Source organism: Labeo rohita, chromosome 17 (assembly GCF_022985175.1).
Source record: "Labeo rohita strain BAU-BD-2019 chromosome 17, IGBB_LRoh.1.0, whole genome shotgun sequence".
NCBI lineage: Eukaryota > Metazoa > Chordata > Actinopteri > Cypriniformes > Cyprinidae > Labeo > Labeo rohita.
Genome location: NC_066885.1, coordinates 12,950,343 through 12,976,517, shown reverse-complemented (window position 1 = coordinate 12,976,517; position 26,175 = coordinate 12,950,343). Strand labels below are relative to the sequence as shown.

The window sequence follows — 26,175 nt, the reverse complement described above, 5'->3', positions numbered from 1 at the left end:
TACATCAATGGAAAGCTTATTTATTCAGCTGAAAAAAAGCCCCAATGACTGGTTTTGTGGTCCAGGGTTATATATGTGTGCCTTTTTTATAGGCATATAGAAATTATTAGTGAACACTGCCCTCTACCGGTCACTTTGTCACTGTTAAAACTTTTAGAACTTTTGCTAAACTGTAAAGAAAGAGTATCCAGATACACAATGAACGTAAGTATAAACGGCACGGACATGTATATAAGATCTATCAGGCTTCCTCCAGCTGTGTCTTCAGGGCAAACATTTGACCTCTGTAAGTGATTTCACACACTGACGTTTGTGGGAGGATTCAACACAAACTGGGGACTTAACAGGACTCTATAAGCGCACTTTACACCGAACTAACCCGGGACACCTTTGCCTTTACCATGATTTTATTCAAATTCGTGTGGGCGATCATAACCAGGTGCTTATTTATTCTGGTCTCTCTCATCGGCGTCTGGAGAGTGAAAACGGTGAAAAATGACAACATGTACTGGTTATTAACTGTCCTTTATCTTCCTCTGGTCGTGGAGATGATCATCACTTTAAAACGAAGGAAAGGGAAAGACTACAAATGGTGAGTGACACAGTTTAACAGATTAATATACACGACAGATTCACTGATCTTAGTCATTTTCTGCTGAATGAATCACTTTTCTAGGTCCAAATAACTTCTGTTCAGTATTTAGCTGAATGTGGTGTTTATGTGGATTTTGTTTGACTTCTTTAGTGGTAGCTGTTCTTAGATTTCAGTTACATTTTAATTCAATTTTCCTAAAAAGTTATCGACATTCCTCTCGCTCCCCCTCCCCCTCACCAACATCCTGCTAGACCTATTGTTACTGCTGACAGAGTAAAGGTTGTGTGTGAAAGAAACTAGTGGTCTAGTATAATTTGAAGGGTCTCAAGCAGACCCTAACGTTGGGTCTGAAACGAACATACAAAAAAAACAAACAAAAAAAAAAAAGTATTGTTTAGTTGTTCAGTGTACATATAAAAATGATTTAACCGTCTTCTGTCCTCTGTCAGGTTTTCTCCAGCCATCCTCTTTTTCCTCATCAGCATTATTCCATCTGTATGGATTCTAGAGTTACATCATCAGGAGAACAAAGCCAGTAACCCTCAGGTATTATTCTATATACCCGTTCTTTCAGTGGAATTTTGGAATTTTCAGTCAGGGTTTATTCACTTTCATATTGTTACAAACTTGTACTTTCTGTGAAAACAGATGAGAATAGAAATTAAACAGAAAAATGTGTCTCTTAAGCTCTCCAAGGGTGCTTTTATTTGATCAGAAATACAGTAAAAAAAGTCATATTTGACAATTTAGATTATTAGAATGATTTCTGAAGGCTTATGTGACACTGAAGCATGTAAAATTCATCTTTGCTATCACAGAAATAAATTACATTTTAAAATACATTCAAATAGAAAATATTTATTTTAAATTGTAATAATATTTCACAAAATTACAATCCTTACTGTATTTTTGATTAAATAAATGCAGTCTTGGTAAGCAAATATGAAAATATTAAAAAACCTTAATTATTTGGGACTTTTGTCTGTGTAATGGACGCTTCACCGAGACAATTTTAGTGCGTGTAAGCATGCTTGGCAATAAAAATTCTGATTCGTTTTTGGATCAGATTTTAATGTCCCTTTAATGTCTTTTGTTAGCGAACTGTTGCAATTATGCATGTTTTTGTGAAGTCAGCCTAGCCTTATTATGCTCATATATAAGCTGACATTCCTTCTCAGTGTCTTTTTCCACTCATTAAATTCTTCTCTGTGCTTTTTTGTGTCTGGCAGTGTAGGAAACTGGACTCTTGGGACAATGTCAAGAGCATATTGCCTACAAATGGCACAATGGTTAATGAAACACTAAAGGTAATCTTAAAAAATGACCATTTATTTTCTTATTTTTTAATTTGTAATTTGCGATTCAGCGCATTGCTGTACTAAAGTGACTAATGCTCAGACTGTGGTGCATCTGTTATATGTAGCCCTGTACATGCACAAATCACACATGCTTCCAATTTGTGATGTCATTCATTTCCTGTGCACAGACAGTTTTTCTCATAATGCAGTATGCAGCATGGAGCCTTTTGTCTTAACTTTCGTTTTCTCTGTCTTTCTCTAAGATTAAAATATTGCGTTACTTAAGATTTAAACAGAAGAAATCATGATATATCGCTAAGATTATGCTAGTACACCCCAGGCATCCCTATGCTCTGGTTTTGGTGGGGGTTATTTTAAACATTGTTATGTTTCATGGAGGATGTCCAAGATGCATGTTGACACTCATGGGAAGTTTAAGGTTTTAGCAAGAAGTCTTTATTATACTGCTTATTTCATTCCACCTCTATTCCTGTGAAGAGATATTATTCTTGGACCTTATCTCCTGCTTTCTGTGGGTTATAGTGACCAGGAAAACTTGTTCTTAGCTTGCAGATTTGTCCATTTAGATGCTTTTATCCAGAGTAACACACAGTTCAGTCATAACACTGAGGGCAGACTGAAAGCATATGCAAAAGTGCTGAATCTTTGTCATCAATAAGATGATTCATACCCTTGTAAACCTCAAGTCATGTTACTTTGGAATGAAGAGACTATTCCTCTTTCTTGTCAGTGGTGCTTCAGCGATTTCTAAAAAGTCATGTCTGTATAATATTGTGTCTTCCAGCACTTGGAGCGCATGCTCACCTCCGTCTGTCCGAATGACTGGATCCTTGGTCTTCATCAGGTTTTGCTTATTCTTCTCATCCTCGGGAAGTGGCTCCTTCCATTAGGAGGAGGAGTGACACGTGACGAACTGTCTCAACTTTTGCTGATCTTTGTTGGCACGGCGGCAGACATTCTGGAATTCACTAGTGAGACACTATCAGATGTCAAGTGGGTATTTCCTGTTCTCAGTCATTAAACAAAAGCTTGACTGAATGCCAGTTCATGCTATTGTTAATGTACACTGCTGTTCAAAAGTATTTTTAAAAGAAACTAATAGTTTTGTTCAGCAAGGACAAATTCAATGGATCAAAAGTGACAGGAAAGACATTTATAATCTTACAAAATATTTCTATTTCAAATAGATATCCTAAAAAAAGTTTTCGGAAAAACATTAAGCATCATAAATGTGTTGATAATATTATGCAGAGCTGAAAATCAGCATATTGGAATGATCATGTGACCCTGAAGACTGGAGAAAGCGCTCTGTGTGTGTGTGTTTTCAACGTGTCTGTTTTTCGGTGCCAGTTTGTACCACTTTTATTTGAGACACGATGTCCAAAGTATTAAGAAAACTTAAACATAAAAGCAATCCACGTTACAAGCCGTGTGTTCCTACCTGCTCGCGCTTTATTCCGAGTGGGGATACACACAGCTTGTGCGTGGTTTGCTTGGGAGCGGACCACGCAGAGTCGGCTCTCGAGGGGGCCGACTGCCTGCATTGCGAGCTGCTTAGCCTGCGTGCTCTCTGCTCCCGGAAGGCTCTCTTTGCGAACCCCTATCTCCTTCCTCACCTGGTAGATCCGGGGGCCGTTCTCAGGGATCGGAAGCCCGTTCTGCGGTTCCTTCCACCCAGGGAACAGCCTCAACGCTCTCCATTTCTTCCTCTGAGGAGGTCGAATCTGAAAGCGTTGAGGTGGCCCCACACTCGCCCCAATATGAGGAGCTTTTGGAGGTGGTTACTCGTGCGGTTGCTAAATTAAACATCGATTGGCCTGCCGAGAAACAAGCCGAACCGCAGCGAAGCAAACTAGATGAACGCTTCCTGCGTAATAGGCCGCCTCCTTCACACCGGAGCCTGCTGTTTTTTCCCCGATCTCCACACCGAGGTGTCGAGATTGTGGGGTAAACCATACTCGGCCCGTCTCTTTGTCCCCGCCTCTGATTATTATGGAAATGTGGTGGGGACAACAGAGCGCGGTTATAGAGCGATCCCTCGGGTAGAACAGACGCTTGCTAGCTATCTGTCTCCCGAGGTGTCATCGTCTCTGAAGGCTCCGGTCTTACCCACTAAGCCGCTGCGTACAACATCAGTGCTAGTGGGTAAAGGGTACTCGGCAGCAGGTCAGGCTGGTTCTTGTCTGCACACAATGGCGGTGTTGCAGGCATATCAGGCTGATCTGCTGAAAGAGCTAGACGATAGCGATGAGATTAGCAAAGATAACATCTCTGAGCTAAGGAGGGCCGCTGATTTGTCTCTCCGTGCCACCAAAGAGACCGCCCGTGCCATCGGCAGGTCTATGGCAGCTATGGTGGCGGCGGAGAGACATCTGTGGTTGACCCTGTCTGACATGAAGGAGAAAGACAGGGTCTTCCTACTAGTCCTCGGCGAAGCGGTTCTGACGGTTGTGCAGGACCGCTGAGGGCAGCCCCTGCTGGGGAGGGGCGGGTAGCACCGCATTCTACGGTGTCCGTCTCTCCTCAGTGCCCTCAGGAGACCAATGTCTCCGGCGAGACATTGTCGCCACCCCTGCGGGGGTCTCTAGAACAGTTAGTTCGGTTAGTTCCTGCCGGGGCGCCGTTACAGGGTGCCGATCTAGCAGTTCAAAAACATCCAGAGACCAGTCTCGAGAGGCTGGTTCCCTTAGTAGATTATCTGGCAGCGTGGAAACTACTGCCAAATGTATCTGCATGGGTCCTGCACACTGTAGAGCGGGGTTATCGCATTCAGTTCGGTGCTCCGCCTCCTCCTTTCAACGGGGTCTTTCCCACTGTGGTGGGCCCCGAGCAGGGTCTGGTAATGGAACAAGAAGTAGCAACTCTCCTCAGGAAGGAGGCCATCGAGATGGTTCCTCCTCAGGACAGAGAATCCGGGTTCTACAGCCGGTACTTCATCATTCCGAAGAAGGATGGGGGCCTGCGTCCTATTTTAGATCTAAGACAGTTGAACCGCTCAGTCATGCGGTTGAAGGTCCGAGGACTGGTTTGTGACAATAGATCTGAAAGACGCTTATTTTCATGTCTCCATCCTTCCTCAACACAGGAAGTTCCTAAGGTTTGCTTTCAGGGGCGAAGCATACCAATATCGGGTTCTTCCGTTCGGCCTTGCACTCTCCCCCCGCACTTTTACGAAGTGTGTGGATGCTGCTCTGGCTCCGTTGCGACTCCGGGGCATCCGCATACTCAATTACATCGACGATTGGTTGATTATGGCTCGGGGTCCGTCTTCTATTAGTAGCCCCGTACTGGCCGGCCCGAGCTTGGTTCTCGGACCTGATATCTCTCCTCGACGGCTCTCCATGGGAGATTCCCGTCAGGAGGGATCTCCTCTCGCAAGCGGGAGGCACCATCTTCCACCCTCACCCGGAGTTGTGGGAGTTATGGGTGTGGCCCCTGAGGGGGCACGCCTCGTAGCTTCCGGTCTCTCAACTGAGGTTGTTGAGACCATCCTCCAATCCAGAGCTCCCTCCACGAGGAAATTGTACGCCCTGAAGTGGAAACTTTTCACTTCATGGTGTGGAGACCGCCAGCAAGACCCTGTTAACTGCCCAGTTGGTACAGTGCTGGAGTTTTTGCAGGATCGGTTCTCCACAGGGTTAGCCCACTCCACTCTGAAGGTTTACGTGGCGGCTATTGCGGCCTACCACGCCCTCTCGGTGGCACCTCAGTGGGCAAGGATCCCCTTGTCGTACGTTTCCTCCGCGGTGCGCTGAGGCTTAGGCCTCCTGTACGACCTCGGGTCCCTACTTGGGACCTCGCCGTGGTGCTAGAGGCTCTTTGTGGGCCCCCCTTTGAGCCTATCGAAGAGTCCTCTGATCATTTATTGTCAATTAAGACAGTTCTTCTTTTAGCTTTATCTTCGTTAAAGAGAGTAGGAGATCTTCAGGCCCTTTCTGTGGCCCCGTCACATTTGGACTTTGCCCCTGGTATGGCCAAATTTTTTCTGTACCCTAGACCAGGGTATGTACCGAAGGTTCCCTCTGTACCACCACGGCCCGTTGTACTTCAGGCCTTTTGTCCTCCCCCTTTTCGGGATCTGGACCAGCAAAAGCTTAACTGTATGTGTCCAGTTCGAGCACTGGACACATACGTTCACAGATCTGCCCTGTGGAGAAAATCTGAACAATTGTTCGTCTGTTACGGCCCCCCTAAGAAGGGCCTCCCTGCTTCTAAGCAAACTCTTAGCCCCTGGATCGTGGATGCCATCACTCTCTCTTATGAGTCTTCAGGCCTTCCCTCTCCCTTGGGGGTTAAGGCCCATTCTACTCGAGGCATTTCTGCCTCTAAGGCCTTTCTTTCTGGTGTCCCTATGCAGGACATTTGCAACGCTGCGGGATGGTCCTGCCCCTTACCTTTGTCAGGTTTTATGATTTAGACCTGCGAGTCGCTCCTGGCTCCTCTGTTCTCCTGTCCTAGCACATACACTAGGCAGGGACTTGTAACTAGGGCGGCGTAGGTATAGCGTTCCCCTAGCGTTTGATGACGCAGCTCGAGTTCCTGAAGGGGAACGTCCCAGGTTACGACTGTAACCCTGGTTCCCCAAAGGGAACGAGACGCTGCGTCTCAGGCCCTACTTCCTGCATCCCCGCTGGCGTTTCGCTTCTCATGTAAGCTGAATGCCGGTGCCGGCGCACGTGCTTTTAAGCTTCCTGGTCCGTGACGTCACCCGCCCATGACGTCTCGCTTCTCTATTGGACTGATTACACATTTGATTCAGTTCCCCTAGCGTTTGATGACGCAGCGTCTCGTTCCCTTCGGGGAACCAGGGTTACAGTCGTAACCTGGGATGTTTTGCCATCACAGGAAAAAAATGCACGGCCCTCCAAACGTTCGGAAAGGCCCTAGAAAAGTGGGGTTTTGGACAATATTGGCATGAATCCTTTTTAATTTGTGATAATTTTGCACTGATAAGGGACAACACAAACTACGAAAACATATTTTATCACATAAACAGTTTATACATAGAAAAAAATTTGATTAATCAAAATATCCACCATTAGCAGCTATTACAGCTCTGCATAATCTGGGCCTAAATTCGTTGTATTCTAAACTTAATTGGCAATCAGTTGTTGAAGCTATTAAGGTGTGCTGACCCAAAAATCTTTTAAAAACCTGGGCCAAGTTTAAACTAGTAACCAGGCATCACAGCTGGCAAAGGGGCATGTCTGACTTTGACATGTATATATTGCCATTATTCTGTAATCAAAATGAAAATTATTATTGCTGGTCTTCAATGATAATGTCAAGTTACTTTAATGTATTTGCACCAAAACATTATAAGGATTTATGCTGATATCGCCCAAAACCACACTTGGCCAGAGGTGTTCCCAAACTTTTGGAGGGCAGTGTACATCATAACATTTATTTAAAAGATAATTAAAATGAATGTTGGGGTTTTCCAGAAATGCAATGCTGTATTTCTGGATCTGAGTGATGATTATTGTTTGGCCCATTCTCAGGTGCCTTTTGTGCCTGAAAAAAGCAGCAATTTGTAATTGTTTCAGTAAACCATATTTCTTATACATCACTCACAATAAATTACACATAATAATAATGATAATAAACACTAAAAACCAATGACATTTCTCTGTCAATTTGCGTGTTGTGCTATTAAATGTCAACACTGTTACGTTCAAGATGTAAGGTTAATGTTACTGGCATTTACTAGAAAATATCATCACACCACACCTTATTATTCAATATTTTGTGTGGTATATTTATAAAGGACAAATAGAAAATTGGCCTTTTTTTTGAAAACCCCTGAAGCATTTAAAAAGCATATGATGTATTTAAAAAGGCAGACTTTTTATTTTGAATTAATTTATTTATACTTAATCCACAAACATTTACAATAAATGGTGACATGCAAATATAAAATTATCTTTTTTTACTGTCTTTTCTGTCCTTTTTTTGCATTAAACAGTAAATACAGTTGAATCAATCATGTATTATTATATACTGCTACTACCTTCATGATTTCTGGGTTTTCCTGTCAGTGATATCAGTAGTCATGTGAACACAAATTGCCCCTTTCCTGAGAAAAAACAGACATAAGTATTGGTGTCTGTGAATCTGCTCTTCTTTATGCCAGCCATAATGCCCTCTTGATTATTAAATGTATAACTTACTCACAAATACAATCGAAGTCAAAAGTTCACATACACCTTGCAGAATCTGCTAAATTGTAACTATTTTACCAGAATAAGAGGGATCATACAAAATGCATGTTATTTTTTATTTAGTACTGACCCGAATAAGTTATTTCATATAAACTTTACATCCACAAGAGAAAATAATAGTTAAATTTATAAAAAAATGACCCAGTTCAAAAGTGTACATGCGCTTGATTCTTAATACTGTGTTGTTACCTGAATGATCCACAGCTCTGTGTGTGTATTTTTTTTGTATGTTTAGTGATAGCTGTTCATGAGTCCCTTGTTTGTCCTGAACAGATAAACTGCCAGATAAACTGGGGGGCTTTTAAATGTGAAAATCTTATTTTGTCTTCTGGAAAACATGTAAGTGTCTTCTGTAGCTTCTGAAGGGCAGTTATAAATGAAAAAAATACGGTATTTAGGCAAAATAAGAAAAATGTGCACATCTTCATTGTGTTCAAAAGTTTTCACCCCCACCCCCTCTGGGCTGTAAATGAATCGTTTTTCTTCCTGAAGCATTGGTGAGTGTTTAAGCCTTCTGTAATAGTTGCCTTTGAGTCCCTTAGTTGTCCTCAGTGTGAAAAATTGCATAGTCATTGTTGGAAAGGGTTCAAATACACAAGAATGCAGAAAAAAACAAAGAATTGTGGGACCTGAAGGATTTTTCTGAGGAACAGCAGGGAGTTTAACTGTTCAGGACAAACAAGGGACTCATGAACAACTATCAGTAAACAAACAAAAAAATCACAGCTGTGGATCATTCGGGTTACAACACAGTATTAAGAATCAAGTTCATGTAAACTTTTGAACAGGGTCATTTTTATAAATTCAACTATTATTTGGACTATATGAAACGTCTTTTATGTGAAATATCTTATTCAGGTCAGTACTAAATAAAAAAATAGGATGCATTTTGTATGATCCCACTTATTTTGTTTAAATAATGAACATTTTGCACATTCTGCAAGGTGTATGTTAACTTTTGACTTCAACTGTAAATGCTAATGCATTATTTGATGCAAATCTGCATAACACATTCTTCACTGTGTGTTACAGGGAGAGCAACAAGCTACTGGTGTATGTAATCTTGGCAGTGTGGACGTGGAGTATGTTGCAGTTTCCTTTTCACCTGGCAGGTTTGTGATCACCAGTTTGTGTTTCTTTAACATCCCACCATCAGATGTCACAGATGTTGCTTTGAAAAGCAGCAAAATGACCTATAAAATAGTTCAGGATCCCTCAAGTGACTGGAGGAGGGCCCTGCTGTTCTGTGAAATTTCAGTTTGAAGTTCAGTTATCATGAATGTTTCATCCTGCTCCATCAAAAATATTTTTCTTATCCTTAGAGCTCACAAAAACTAGTGGTTTGGGCTGCAACTCAATGTAGTGTAACAGCGCTGCAGTGATTTGTAGATCAACATGCTCTGTGCATGTTTCCCTTTGAGGAATGAGAGCTTTGGCAGCTGCATGTATTTAAACATTACCAAACCCCATAGAAAGAGGAGAGGGGTGGATTTTTTGGGGTCTTTTCAACCATTTGCTGTAAGTTCAACTGACTGTTCACTTCTGCAAATTTACCCTGCTCACTTGTCTGTAAACTATGGAAGCTTATTTCTGTTTTCAACTATTTTCTTGCAATTGTGAATTTATATCTCACAATTCAGACTTTTTCTATATGTATACATTATATCGCAGGTTATAAACTTGTCTAGTTTATAAACTTGTCTAGTCTAAATTGTGAGATTACCTTTTTGCCTTTTTTATTGTTTACTGTTTTTTTCCTCAAAATTTCAAGTTTATATCTTGCAATTCATAGAGAAAAGTCAGAATTGTGAGATAAAAAGTTGCAATTACCTGTTTATTTTTTTTATTTTGTGGCAAAATAACTAGCTTCCATAGTAAACTGATACACATGATAATACATAAAATACACTACCAGTCAAAAGTTTTCGAACAGTAAGAATTTTAATGTTTTTAAAAGAAGTCTCTTCTGCTCACCAAGCCTGCATTTATTTAATCCAAAGTAACCGTAAAATTGTGAAATATTTTTAATATTTCAAATAACTGTTTTCTATTTGAATATATTTTAAAATGTAATTTATTCTTCTGATTTCAAAACTGAATTTTTAGCATCATTACGCCAGTCATTTGATCCTTCAGAAATCATTCTAATATTCTGATTTGCTGCTCAAAAAACATTTATTATTATTATTATTATTATTATTATTATTATTATTATTATGTTGCAAACACCTGAGTAGAATTTTTTCAGGTTTCTTTGATAAATAGAAAGTTCAAAAGAACAGCATTTATCTGAAATATAAATTTTTCGTAACATTATAAATGTCTTTATCATCGCTTTTGATCAATTTAAAGCATGCTTGCTAAATAAAAGTATTAATTTCTATAATTTCTTTGGATGTTTCTATTCATCAAAGAATCTTGAACTGTACTGTGTTTTAAATATTCATAATAATAATAATAAAAATGTTTCTTGAACAGCAAATCAGCATATTAGAATGATTTCTGAAGTATCATGTGACTGGAGTGATGGTGATGAAAATTTAGAGTTGATCACAGGAATAAATTAGATTTTAAAATATATTTAAATAGAAAAGAGTTATTTAAAACAGTAAAAATATTTCAAAGTTTTACTGTGTTTGCTGTACTTTGGATCAAATATATGCAGGCTTGGTGAGCAGAAGAGACTTTAAAAAAACATTACAAATCTTACTGTTCAAAAACCTTTGACTGGTAGTGTATAACCCTTTAGTTTTGCTTTCTATAAACACTCAGGAAGGCACATAATATTCTTTTCCCAACACATAATGAATCAGAATTCAAAAAACAAATAGTCATTGATTTCCTGTAGTTTGTGGAGCAAAGTGCACTGCAGTCTGAAAAACAGTCATAGTGGCCCTCTGCCAAAACTAAAGAGATTGCTGCCATTTAAACTCTAGTAAAAGCCTCAACTTTAGTAAACAGCTTCAACTTTATTAAAAACAAACATTTGTACAAATGAGCCTTTTATTTAAACAATTAAAAACATGATCCAAAACATAACAACTTTATTTCCTGCAAAGAAAACTAAATAGTTAGCTTTGTTTAAACTTGGCAAGTATTGATTTTGTTTGGCTTGGAGTTACAGTATTCATATCTCTGTGTCTGTGTTGATTTGTTTCTCTCTTTCATGTATGGTACAGTTGTGACGTCCCGACCACAGGACTCAGATGAGCCAGGGGGTGGAGGAGGCTGCTGTAACTTGGTCTTGTCAAGACACAGTACAGATCTTTGGAACATCGTTGAGAGTTTGTTTATCCAAGACGGACCCTTTCTCGTGGTACGTCTCATAGTGATGATATACTTTGATGTGTTCCACCAGATGTTGGTCTTCTTCGCTATTAAGAACTTTCTAGTGGTCGTCCTTAACCTCTACAGGCTCATAGTTATCTGTCAAGACTTTAAACCACCACAACCATCATCAACATCTACCTCTTTCCCAGTATGAAGGAAGGAAAGAGAATCAGTTTAAAATGACACATTTCATTAATTGTGCCAGATGGTTTACTTATACCGGGGGTTTTCAAACTGGGGACCCACAAGAGGCTGCAAGGGGTACTAGGCAGTATTATTTTAGTGTCATTGAGATACTATTAGAATATTTATTGATATTTTGAATAAGTTTCTGTTTTTAGATTTACCGTCATTTTAGTTAAAAATGTAGTCATTGCGTTTTTGCCTGTTTTATTAGTTATTGTCTAAATAATTAGTTTATTATCTATCTATCTATCTATCTGTCTATCTATCTATCTGTCTGTTTATCTATCTATCTATCTATCTATCTATCTATCATTTTTAATTCAGTTTTAGTTTTAAAAAAGAAATGTTGCCTTTGACAATTAGCTGAAATAAAAAAAAAATCTATGGGGTCAGAGGAAAAGTTTATAAATAAAAAACAGATTAAAATAAGTTGATTAATTATAGCTTTAAATAAATAAATAATACATCTACAGTGCAGAAGTATTTTATAAAATAAGAAAAATGAAATATTTCCCAAAATTACCCTTTACGCATATTTATAACATTATTTATACATTAAAAATATATGGGTCATTCCGTGTCAACTCAACCAGACGTCCCCTGCTCAAATTTTTGATTTTGCTAATATTTTTTCTAAAGAAAGATAGACATGTATAGTGATGAAAGCCAAATATTAAATGTCATTGATGAATATTTACTGAGTAATCCACAGTTTTGTAGACCTTTTCACCTTCAGAATCAAGTTACAGAGGGGTAAAAATGACTTTAAAAAGATGGGAGCATCATAATCTTATTTTTACATTTAGATTGGTAGTACTATTGGTAAATTCTGTTGACTTTAGCAGTCTTTGTTGCATTATGTGCCAATGGTGACCATTCAAAAATGGTGAAACAGCATTTTTTTCAAGTTTTTCTACAAAGTTTGCATGCCTGTAACTCAAGAAGTATTAAGAATATCTTAATGCCCTTTTAGATATTAGGTCTTAACAAACTTTCCTTTTGGCATCTTTGTTTTTAATGCCCTATGACAGGGGTGTCAAACTCCGGTCCTGGAGGGCCGCAGCCCTGCAGAATTTAGATGCAACCCTAATTAAACACACCTGATCCAACTAATCAAGTCCTTCAGGCTTAATTGAAAACTGCATAGTATGTGTGTTGGAGCAGGGTTGGAATAAAACTCTGCAGGGCTGCGGCTCTCCAGGAACTGAGTTTGACACCCCTGCCCTATGAGATTCGGTTCCTCTTTTCTTTTAAAGAGGAATGTCTGAAGAACAAATCATTTTGAAACTAGAGATGTGTCTCGTTTCTTTCATGTGATTCTTGTTTCTTTCTATGTTCTATGTAATTGTTTTGATAGAGGGAAACAAGATACAATTCTAATTTCAACATTGTTTCTTCTTCGGAAAATGGGTAATATTCAACAATCTGGACATGGAACCTCATTGAGATCCCCATATCTCAGGGACTGAATGATGTAGGGCCTTGAAAATAAAGATTCCAAAAGAAAAGTTTATAAAGAACTAGAATCTAAAACCATATTGTGATATCTTTAATACTTCTTGAGTTACAGGTATGCTAACTTTGGGAAAAAAATATTTATGGCACTCAGACTGGTATGTTCAATGCAATTGTCCTGATAAAAAGAAACAACATACATCTCTAGATTTAACATTATTTGTTCCTCAGACATTCCTCTTTAAAAGAAAAGTATCATATTTTGGTTTTTGAGCCATACTGAAATTCCATTATCACTGGAAACGAATCTCATAGGGCATTAAAAATAAAGATGTCAAAAGGAAAGTTTGTTAAGACCCAGTATCTAAAAGGGCATTAAGATATCTTTAATACTTCTTGAGTTACAGGTATGCAGACTTAATAATACTAATATAACTACCAATCTGTGTAAAAATAAGATCATGATGCTGCCATCTTTTTGAATTCATTTTACCCCCCTGTAACTTGACTCTGAATCTCAGGTGACAATTGCTATTTTGACCTCCCTCTACAAAATAGTAGATTACTCAGTAAATATTCATTCATGAAAGTTAATATTTTGGCTTTCATCACTATTGATGTCTATCTTTCTATATTAGCAAAATCAAAAATCTGAGCCAAGGAAGTTTTTTGGTTGATTTGATACTGAATGACCCATATAGCTTTATTTTAGGATGATCATATTTGGGGGTCCGTGGCATCTAATAAATTGAAAACCCCTGATGTATACTGCTTAAAAACACAATTATGGTTTAAAGTTTTAGAAATGTATATTGAATGTGTTTAAATATGTTATGTACAACCAAACTAGGACCAATAGTGGATTTTAAGTTACAACATTCATTATTTGGTTCCTTATTGTAAAATATTACTTTTATTGAGGTTTTTTAGTGTTTTACAATGTTTGTATGTCTAACAGTGTTGTGAAGTGAGATCAAACAGTGAGGGAACTAGTTTTTTTTGTCACAGGCAGACACATGCGTATCTGTCGCATACATGTGTTAAAAGGGGCCTGCTCATGCACGATTACCCTTGCTGTGTGCATTCAGATGTGACTCCCTGATATCAGACTCTTTCAGTCACTCTGACCTGAGAACAGCCTGAGATAATTAGTCTGTAAGTTCAGAGAATCTATAGTTACTCCACAGCAGTTCCAAGATCAGCTTTTCAGTCATCTAGGAATAGTTACAGCTCCTGAACACAGCTGTAACCACTATGTGTCTAGGAATGTCTCGAGAACATATTGAAATAAATGTTTTGTCTAGTTTCTATCTATCTGGACTCTATCTGTTTTTGTGTGTGGGATGATCTGTGATGGTTTTTCTGACCTTTGGGTTTTTATTGCTATTTTAACTTTGCGGGGAAAAAATGAGACATACCACCACGTATTTCTCTCCCTTCACATTCAGACGGTATCCCTCAGTTTCCTGTATGTCCTCAAAGTACAAACTGGGTTGGGAGGTTGTGTCTGTCCCTGTCTGTTTCTGAAACATACACACATCCCGGAAGCAGGAAAACACACATTACTGCATTAAACATTTTGCACTTTTCTATTTTTAGCCAGTAGGGGAAACAGGAAATAGCCACACAAGAAAAAAAACAGGATACCAACAGACCTTCACTGTGACCTTTGATTTACAGTAGATCAACACTGTTTTGCTGGGTACATATTAACCAGTGGAAATCTCATTAATGCAGGGTACCTATATGGGACGTTCAAAATCATATTTGATAATACTTTGTAGTAGGGGTGTAATGGTACACAAATATGATGGTTCGGTACGTACCTCGGTTTTCGTGTCACAGTTCGGTATGATTTGGTTTACTAAACAAGTTGCTCTTTCTTTAAATACATTCAGTTATAATTAAAATTTTCTTGGTGATAAAAATCTACTTCAGCTTATGCTTTGAACTATAGGGAGCCCTTTTACATTATAAGGTTACAATTAACTTAAACCAAACTTAAATATAATTACTATTTATTTTTAAATATAATAATCAACACTTAAAAAAAAAACTTGTATGCAAACATGTAAATTGCACATTTTTAAATTAACTTATAAATTATAAAAAATGTATTTGTTAAAATATATTCAATTACACAGTGGCTGTCATGACATGTTTCAGATTAATTTAAACATACATGGGAATGTATGGGGAATGCTGTACTTGTTTGGTACACATGCATACCGAACCGAAAGACACGTACCGAAAATTTTCGGTAGAAATATGTGCACGGTTACACTCCTGCTTTGTAGCCTTTTGATGCTTTTCAATGTTCTGAAATTGTGTAAATAGTTGTTTATGATGAACTATACTTAGATTTTCTAATTTCTGCGAGCACCCTATATTAAAGGAATATTCACCTAAAACTAAAAATCTCCAGAAAATTGACACCAGAACAGATTTGGAGAAATTTAACATTACATCACTTGCTCACTGCAGTGAATGGGTGCCGTCAGAATGAGAGTCAAAACAGCTGACAAAAACTTCACAATAATCCACAAGTAATACACACAACTCCAGTCTATCAATCATCTTGTGCAGTGAAAAGCTGTGTGTTTGTAAGAAATAGATTGGTCATTGAGGGATTTTAACTGTAAACCATCATGCCTGGCCAAAATATTAATCCATAAAGCCATCCATTAAGCCAAAAAGTCCATCCCCTGTTGTTCTCTCACATCAAAATCCACCAACATGTTTGTTTAGAACTGTTTTAGACCATTTTAGTTGTAAACAGTGCTTGATCTGTGCATATTTCTCTCCTGATTCAGACAAGACTACTTTTTCACTGGAAAAAGCAACATCGAGGATAGATAAGCAACTGTTTGAAGTTGTCTTAATCATAGTGTTAATTAGATGATTGGAATCGAGGATTATGATGATTTCAGCAAGAGTTTAAGCTCTCAATTCTGACGGCACCCATTTACGGCAGACTAAAGAATCCATTGGTGAGCAAGTGATGTAATGCTAATTTCTCCAAATCTGTTCTGGTGAAGAAACAAACTCATCCTACATTTTGGATGACCTTAAAGTTAACTTTCAGCAAATTTTTCATTCTTCATTTTTGGGTGAACTATTCCTCTAACAAGAGTAGCATTTTCTTTCAAAAAGTGACTAATGGGCTAATGCACAAGGGTTCCCTTGTGCTGTAAACAGAAAAGACAGTTCACAGTACAGTGTGGTCTGCTGTGTGCTCTCAACCTTATGAATATTCATGACAGTGTATGTGAGAGTCTTTTCTCTATAGCACCCTTTGTGAAGTCATTATATTGCAGAGCTCTTAGAAAGTCACAAATGCCTTAAATGACTGTGAATATACAGAAAATAGACAAATACATCAGTTTCACATAATAGGACTTATGATGAATAGGCTTTACTACCAAACATGGTACAGTCATGTACTGCAGAATAGTGTAGTTAAAATAGTGAATAATTCTTTTTATTTTTAGTGTTTTTTGTGTCCTATGTTATTTAAAAAGGGGATAGGTTATGTAAACACAGTCATTTAGAGCTTGCTGTGCAATCACATTTGGAGAGATATCTTTGGAGTGAGTTTAAAGGAAGTTTACACACACTCGATCACTCGTTCACTGTTTAAACTATCTGTTTCAGAAAAAACATCATTAATATTAGATGAAACACAATGTAATCTGCAGAGAAATAGTATTTAACTGTTTACAGAGTAGACACAGAGAAGGAATAGAAATTATGAGGCAATAGTACCAAATGCCTTGGATGACATTTCCTTTATATTTTCCTGGCATACGCTATGGAAAATTTACTGGAAACCACGGAAAGCAAGCGAATAGTATGCTTTCATGCTAAAAGAAGAATGAATGGGTCGAGTGTTTGTTGTCCAACACTTTCTTTTACTGGATTGGAGAATGTTAGTTCATTACTGACGATCAAACGGTGTCGGACAACAAACACTGAGCTTATTACGTTAGGTCAAGATGTTCCTAAAAGACCAGACTCACAAAGTGGAAAAGTTAAAAAATTACGCAATAACGAGATTTTATAATAATATTTTATGTAACACAAATTTAGGATTTTTTTTCCACATCTACAGTTATTCTGCAGACACAAACTGTATGTTCTTTTTATGGACAAAAGTAAATACAGTTGAAGTCAAAAGTTTACATAAACCTTGCATTATTTTACTAAAATAAAAGGGTGAGAACTTTTGAGTATGTGTACATTTTCTTATTTTGCCAAAATATCATATTTTCATTGTAATTTTTTCATTTAGTATTGCCCTTCAGAATGTACGTAAGATACTTACATGTTTTCCAGAAGATAAAATCAGTCAAATTTACCCTGATCTTTAAATTCAAAAAGTTTGAGCATTTGAACTCTCTGTAATAGTTGCATATGAGTCCCCCAGTGTGAAAAAATGGAGCTCAAACCATACAGTCATTGTTGGAAAGAGTTCAAATACACAAGAATTTGTGGGACCTGAAGGATTTTTCTGAAGTACAGCAGGCAGTTTAACAAAAACAAAAACAGCTGTGGACCATTAAAGTAACATCACAATATTAAGAATCAAGTGTATATAAACTTAAACAGTCATTTTTTTTATAAATTCAGCTGTTATTTTCTCTTGTGAACTATATGTAAACATCTTTTATGTGAAATACCTTAGTCAGGCCAGTACTACATAAAAAAATAACATGCATTTTGTATGATCTCTCTTAATTTAGTAAAATAATTAACATTTTGCCGATTATGCAAAGTGTATGTAAACTTTTGACTTCAACTCTATGTAAAATCTAAGTATTTTGTCTACAAAAATGTTTCAGTTACTGGTTATTTTATGTTCCTGTAGCTGTAATAGTACAGCATGGTGCTACTAGTACCAAGGTTATGGGTTAAAATCCCCAAATTTACACATTAAAAGAATAGTTTACCCCAGAATTAAAATCTTACTCAATCCAGGCCATCCAACCAAGGTGTAGATACGTTTTGGGAGAATTTGGAAAGATTACTTGCATCATTTGCCTAGCAATTGATTCTCTGGAGTGAATGGGTGCCAATAGTCCGTCAATTAACATCTCATAAACTACATATTTGTGATAAAAAAAAAAATCAATCATGTAGGTATTTTAACTTTAAACTATTGCTTCTGGCTAAAATATGAATCCTCTATCCATAATATTGCTTTCAAAAGTCTTATCTGAATCAGGGAAAAAATAGGAAAAATAGCAGAAACGGACACCTTTTTAAATAAACATCATTGGTTTCTGATGTAAAAGTAAAATGTAAGTCAGATTGACTTACTGGAAGATTCATTATTATAGATTACAAACTAGTATTTTGGCCAGAAATTAGTTAAATGATAGATTTGCTTTCATGCTAAAAGAAGAATGAATGGGTCGAGTGTTTGTTGTCTAACACTTTCTTTCACTGGATTGGAGAATGTTAGTTCATTACTGATGATCAAACGGTGTCGGACATCAAACGCTGAGCTTATTACGTTAGGTCAAGATGTTCCTAAAAGACCAGACTCACAAAGTGGAAAAGTTAAAAAATTACGCAATAACGAGATTTTATAATAATATTTTATGTAACACAAATTTAGGATTTTTTTTCCACATCTACAGTTATTCTGCAGACACAAACTGTATGTTCTTTTTATGGACAAAAGTAAATACAGTTGAAGTCAAAAGTTTACATACACCTTGCATTATTTTACTAAAATAAAAGGGTGAGAACTTTTGAGTATGTGTACATTTTCTTATTTTGCCAAAATATCATATTTTCATTGTCATTTTTTCATTTAGTATTGCCCTTCAGAATGTACGTAAGATACTTACATGTTTTCCAGAAGATAAAATCAGTCAAATTTACCCTGATCTTTAAATTCAAAAAGTTTGAGCATTTGAACTCTCTGTAATAGTTGCATATGAGTCCCCCAGTGTGAAAAAATGGAGCTCAAACCATATAGTCATTGTTGGAAAGAGTTCAAATACACAAGAATTTGTGGGACCTTAAGGATTTTTCTGAAGTACAGCAGGCAGTTTAACAAAAACAAAAACAGCTGTGGACCATTAAAGTAACATCACAATATTAAGAATCAAGTGTATATAAACTTAAACAGTCATTTTTTTTTATAAATTCAGCTATTATTTTCTCTTGTGAACTATATGTAAACATCTTTTATGTGAAATACCTTAGTCAGGCCAGTACTAAATAAAGAAATAACATGCATTTTGTATGATCTCTCTTAATTTAGTAAAATAATTAACATTTTGCCGATTATGCAAAATGTATGTAAACTTTTGACTTCAATTCTATGTAAAATCTAAGTATTTTGTCTACAAAAATGTTTCAGTTACTGGTTATTTTATGTTCCTGTAGCTGTAATAGTACAGCATGGTGCTACTAGTACCAAGGTTATGGGTTAAAATCCCCAAATTTACACATTAAAAGAAGTTTACCCCAGAATTAAAATCTTACTCAATCCAGGCCATCCAACCAAGGTGTAGATACGTTTTGGGAGAATTTGGAAAGATTACTTGCATCATTTGCCTAGCAATTGATTCTCTGGAGTGAATGGGTGCCAACAGTCCATCAATTAACATCTCATAAACTATGAGAATATATCCATAATATTGCTTTCAAAAGTCTTATCTGAATCAGGGGGAAAATAGGCAGAGACCAAGCAATTTTTACAAGCAGAAACGGACAGACACCTTTCTAAATAAACATCATTGGTTTTTGATGTAAAAGTAAAATGTAAGTCAGATTGACTCAGACTGGTATTTTGGCCAGAAATTAGTTAAATGATAGATTTGTTTTTTATAAACACACAGCTGTTCACTTCACTAGGTGTTAATTGATGGACTGAAGTCATGTCTATTACTGGATTATTGTGACGTTTCCTCATTCTGGCAGCACCCATTCATTCAAAGCAGATGATCTACTGGTGAGCAAGTGATGTATAAATAATATAATGCATTAATGTACATGAAAACAGAAGACATCAGTCCATGATGGGATCCTACAAAGTGCTCTTTATTATGAACAGTTTACTTTTGTAATATGCAACTTCAGGTCCACAAAAAAATATATGTTTTATTTACAAACGGGTGTTTTACATAACATAAAAAAGATAGGAAAAGGACATACAAAAAACAGACAAAAGTAGAAAAAGTAGAAAAACCACCCAATAAACAAATTAACAAAAGGTTAATTATTGCATGTCGAAAGACTGAGCTTACATAGCTTTAGATCTGCAGTCTATATCTTGAGGTTACTGGCTGGAAGAGTGCTCTTGTCTAAGTCATCAAAATACGGATGTGTCATTGCTTGCCGCGCTGAGATCCGCTTAGGAGGGTCATAAATCAGCATTTTCTAAACAAGAGAGATGATAAAAATAAATGAGGTGTAAAAATCACAACAGATAAGTAGGACATCAGTATGCTGGGACGGCCTTTACCGTGAGCAGGTCAATGCCATTCTTGTCCAGGTTTTTTACAGTGTTGGCCAAATTCCCAGATTTCCACTTTGGGAAGGTGTTCTTATAATCTGGCAGCGACTCAACATCTGGCCACACCTCATTGTTAGGTGTACCCAGAGTCCTAATTAGAAAGAGAAATAGAAACAACAGAAATTGTCTCATTTGTATGCAATAGGCTGGTTGTAGCATCTTTCACAGTATTGTTGAAGTACACTTCTTCATATTCTGACCCATGGTGAAGATTTTTTTATACTTTTATTTAGCAAGAACCCATTAAACTGATCAAAAGCAACTATGATATTTATAAATGTTAAAGACTTCTATTTTAATCAACATACCACCAAATCAGCACATTAGAATTGTTTCTAAATGAAGAAATTTCAGTTTTGCCATCACAGATTTCAAAATTAACATCCATCAGGCTTTTTAAATTAAAATTTAAATTAAACTTTTAGTGTTACATGGCAAATTATAATCAAAAAAGTAAAAATGGGGGAAAAAGAGCAAGCGTGAATATCTAATATCAAGTGATACCAATACATCAAAAAAAAAAAAAAAAAAAAAAAAATTTTTTAATAATGTTCAACAACTGATGGAACCAATATATTGTGCATCACTAACTTTTTCAAAAATCATCTTGGAGAGGAAACCAACCTTCAGATTTTAAATAGAAAGATGCAACTATAGGCATCACAATAAAATGCTGAAAACTGAAGATGCTTCAAAGAAACCTACCTGCAAAGCTACAGTACCGTTACAAGTTTTAGGTGCAAAAATGCTGTAAAATGAGGATGCTGTCAAAAATAATGTCATAAATAGATTTTCTTCATCAATTAACTTCTATTTACTAAATGAAATCAACATTTGGTGTGAGCATCCTTTGCGTTTAAAGCAGCTTTTGTGCATAGTTTTTTCAAGTAGCTTTGCAGATTTCTTGAAGCATCTTGGAGACGTTGCCACATTTCCTCTGGATTTAGTTTGTCTCAGTTTGTTCTGTTTCTTCATGCCATTCCAGATGGACTGGATGATGATGAGATCAGATCTCTGTGTGGAGCACTGGCAGTTGCCAGACTCCTTGTGCAAACACAAACCTCACTGGATTATTACAATTAATGGCAAAATGAATGTTTGGAAATGTAAACTGATGTTTCCTACTGACACCACAGCAAGAAATAAAAATAACTGACTTAAAACCATTTTTAGCTGGTGAAAACACTAGTGTTCTAATAATTTTGGCCACAACTGTATACTATTCTGTGAAAAGTCTCAGAATGTAACAGTATCAAAGTTGTTCCAGAAGTCTGTATACCTGAAGATTCTAAAGAGCTGGTCTATTTCTGAGTCTCCATGGAAGAGTGGTTTCTTGGTAGCAAGTTCAGCAAAGATGGTACCAATACTCCAAACGTCTACGGGTGTGGAATAACGTGAGGCCCCCAGCAAGACTTCTGGAGCTCTGTACCACAGAGTGACCACCTGTGCAATCACACAATGACAATAAACACATCAGTCTGTTTGATTACAGAATGCTTTGAGAAAGGAGGAGAAATTGCTGCCTTGACACCAACCTCATGTGTGTACACTCTGACTGGGACTCCAAAGGCACGCGCCAACCCAAAGTCTGCCAGTTTAATCACACCTTTATTATCGATCAGCAGGTTCTGGGGCTTCAGGTCACGATGCAGAACCCTGCGACAGTGGCAGAACAGAATCCCCTCAAGGATCTGATACAGGTAACTCTAAAGAGAGGACACACACACACACACACACAGCGAAGGTTACTTCCAGGGACAGACTCTGTACTTGGGACCTACTGTACAATCCATATATAAATCAATATAAAACATAGTGTTGAATGCACACTACCTTTAAAAGGTTTGGGTTTGGTGAGTTTTGTTTTGGAAAAAAAAAAGGCACACCATAGCTGATTTTATTTGATTAAAAAATAATAATAAAGACAGTAAAGCAGTAAATTTCTGTCTTCAGTGTCACATAATGGTTTATCTTTCTAATAAGCCGATTTGGTGCTCAAGAAACATTTGTGCTGCCTACTATTTTTGTGGAAACAGCCATGCAGTTTTTCCTTGACGAACAGAAACAAAAAAACACCACCTTACTTAAAACCAAACTTATGTAACAATTTTTACTGACATTTTTGACCAATTTAAGGCATCCTTGCTGAACAAAAGTATTCATTTCTTTAGAGAGGGGGAAGAAAAAAAAAAAAAAAAAAAAAAAAACACTTGCGTCATACACAGCATTGTATTTTGGAAAGCAGACCCATTGTTAATCACTATAAAGGTCTACAGTGGAAAAGGGGAAATTTAAAGCTTTTTTTTGTGTTCAAAATTTACAAAATTTATATAAGCAGGTACATCATGAATCCATTTTCAAACCCATGTTTTTGGCTCAGCCTGAATCACTACAGTAAACCTATAATAAGTTTTTATATTTCAGACTGGTTCTGGTAGGAACCGCTGCAGAATGTAAATAAGCTGTGATGTAAATAAAGGAAAAATTCTGATCTAAAATTCTTAAATTCTGCATTGTTTATTAATCAAATAAGCAAAAATTGTAATGATAATAAAATTGTATGCTTTAAAGTTGTACACTATTTAATGCACCTTGACCAACATGGGATCCATGAACTGGCCTGAAGGGATGGAGTCCAAGTACTTCTTCAGATCCATGGACAGAAATTCAAATACCAGATATAACTTTGACTCCTGCATCAACACATCCAGCAGGCTGTAAAAAGGGAACAGAGAGAGAGAGAGAGAGAGAAAAAAAAAAAAGTCCATACATAAAGCAGTACTGAAACTGGAAACAGTCATTTTCCAAAGAAGCTGTTTGTTACATTTACATTTTAAAATGTAGTAAAATAGAAAAGTTCGTTTAAGTTTTAATATTTCACAAGACTGCAGTTACTACATTTGAATAAATAAATGCAGCACCTGGTGTTTAGGACATACCTTTAAAAAAAACATTACAAAAAAAAAAAAAAAAAAAAAAAAAAAAGAAAAAAAAAAAAAAAAAAAATGGAAAGAATGTTTTGAACTGTAGTGTACATATAGGTGTCAGTTGTTGAATAGTTGAACTTAGTAGAAAGCCTGATGAAATTACACTATATTTGCATATTTATTAACAGTCGTTGCGCAATATGCAACCTTGGACCACAAAACCAGTCTTAAGTAGCACAGGTTTATTTATAGCAATAGCCAACAATACACTGTATGGGTCAAAATTATTTATTTTTCCTTTATGCCAAAAATCATTAGAATATTAAACTAAAGATCATGTTCCATGAAGATATTTTGTAAATTTTCTACAGCAAATATATCAAAACTTAATTTCTGATTAGTAATTTGGATTGCTAAGAACTTCATTTGGACAACTTTAAAGGTGATTTTCTCAATATTTAGATTTTTTGCACCCCCAGATTGCAGATTTTCAAATAGTTGTATCTTAGCCAAATATTGTCCTATCCTAACAAACCATACACCAATGGAAAGCTTATTTATTCAGATGATGCATAAATCTCAATTTCAAAAAATTGACCCTTATGACTGCTTTTGTGGTCCAGGGTCACACATAGAATTTTATGATGCACAGCTTATAATTTTTGGATTACGTAAATAAAGATGTAATGAAAACTCTCTGTCTCTTACCGTACAACATTAGGGTGCTGAAGCTCCTTGAGGAGGGAGATCTCTCTGACAGCAGTGCTGGGAACTCCCTCCTCCTCGCTCTCCAGGCGGATCTTCTTCATAGCAACCACCTGTCCAGTGGTTTTATTCCTGCCCTTATATACCACACCATATGTACCTAAAGAGCAGACACACACACACACACAGGGATTTCCATTAGATATCTACAGAAAATACGAAATACCAATGACTCCGCCTCGAAACAAACTCTGAGAGACAAACTGAAAGAAAGGCCAGGTGATAACACCAGTCAGCTAATACAAACGGTCTGCACATCTCAAATACTGAATAAAAGCACAAAGAAAGATTAAACTTACCTTCACCAATTTTCTCTATCTTCAGATAGTCATCCATTTTCTCACTATTTTTTGGAGGAAAAACAAAGGATTGAAAAAAGTACATTTATGACAGCTCAATATACTACAAAAAAGACAAACAAACTTCTTTTTAATGCACTCGCTTGGGTTTATGTTGTTTTGAATATACGGTCTAATGTAAGATATGTATAAATATAGACATACACACGAGGCATAACAGACTGAACATTTTGACCTTCACAACTGTTAGTCTTGACAAACATTAATTAGAAATACAGTGAAATTTTTGATGATTGATAATTTTGTGCTTATAAAACCAGTCACATTTTTATATCCATATTTTGCAAATAAAACATGGCCACTTTAAATCAAGATGCAACAGAACGTGTTAAATCTAACGTTATAGGAAATACGATAAAGACAGTAATCTACTTTGATTCAATAGCTATATTTGCAAATCATATTAACCAAACGATTATTCTGAATTTAAGATTATAGTATAATGTACGTGCTGACGTTAAATCACACGGGAGTTTTTCCCAGTGGGGCCTGAGAAAATTTTAAACGTTCAACGATCAGAATCAAAATTGATAACAGTCAATCGTTTTATTAATGTATTAAAACTTACCTCTTCTGTAACTCAATCGAATCTGGATGAATAACCAAACTCTTCTGTGCTCCTCTGATATCTTGATGAAGTTTATTGAGAACAGAAAGAGCGTGTGGATGTTGTGTATCTCGCTGAACTGCGAGTTCCTTGATTCAAACTGGCCGCGTAGACGTAATTCAAAAGCAGCCAATCGGAGTTCGCGGTGGACTTCAAACGAACCAATCAGATGGTAGGGCGGTTGGGAGCGGGAGCGTAGCGTCTTGTCAGAGTGTAAGTGCGCCTGCGCCGTTTGTTCATTTAATATTGTGCAGGTAGGGAAGTCATTTTTCCACGTTTTCCACTCAGTCTGACAGTTGTTCGTTGCTACAGAATAACTGGTAGTGCGTTCAGAAAATAAAAATCGATTCACTCTATAGGTTGTCCTAAAAGACTTACTCGAACAGCTTTCTAGCTCATGATATTCAGTACTGCTTACTTGTAAGTGTTTTTAACCCCACAAACTTTCGATAATATATATGTAATACGTATTTTTTTCTTTCTATATGTATCAAACATGTTTGCTTTGTGTGTGGTCTGTCAGGGTCTGTACTAGACACATGATGGACATACATGCAGTCTCTGTTTCATCACGTGGCGTCACTGTCGCACTGCTGTATTCAGTAAGTGTAACTCGGATGTCCACCAGTGAGGGCGCTGTTTTGTATTCAGTGCGGTGACATCATCACTTACATTTTACGGCCCTCCAGAATTTATGAGAGAGACAAAAGTGGTGTAGAAAAAGTAATGAAATTAACATGTTATTCTAATGCATGTTTGTTCATGCATACAAGTCTCTTTAGCATTGTCTGCACAGAAAGTTTTGATGTTCTGTCACAAAGTGAAAACAAAAATGGCTATAAAGATTTTTTTTATTCAGCTCCTCAAAAGAACTATTTAA

At 36.8% G+C, this 26,175-nt stretch overlaps 2 protein-coding genes across 2 annotated transcripts; one reads left to right on the top strand and one right to left on the bottom strand.

The window, feature by feature from the left end:
• Positions 1–206: 206 nt before the first annotated feature.
• Positions 207–14,406, top strand: tmem26a (transmembrane protein 26a). The gene is made up of 6 exons (XM_051133906.1): positions 207–592; positions 1,045–1,141; positions 1,825–1,902; positions 2,699–2,907; positions 9,168–9,247; positions 11,315–14,406. Exons 1-6 carry the CDS (start codon positions 402–404, stop codon positions 11,617–11,619), a joined length of 960 nt encoding a protein of 319 aa, XP_050989863.1. The 5' UTR covers positions 207–401; the 3' UTR covers positions 11,620–14,406.
• Positions 14,407–20,149: 5,743 nt separating this feature from the next.
• cdk1 (cyclin-dependent kinase 1) lies at positions 20,150–25,414 on the bottom strand. Its single transcript, XM_051133907.1, has 8 exons — positions 25,257–25,414; positions 24,629–24,672; positions 24,273–24,429; positions 23,229–23,352; positions 22,173–22,343; positions 21,917–22,080; positions 20,587–20,728; positions 20,150–20,501 (listed from the first exon to the last, which is right to left on the bottom strand). Exons 2-8 carry the CDS (start codon positions 24,663–24,665, stop codon positions 20,388–20,390), a joined length of 909 nt encoding a protein of 302 aa, XP_050989864.1. The 5' UTR covers positions 24,666–24,672; positions 25,257–25,414; the 3' UTR covers positions 20,150–20,387.
• Between the last annotated feature and the right edge of the window lie 761 nt (positions 25,415–26,175).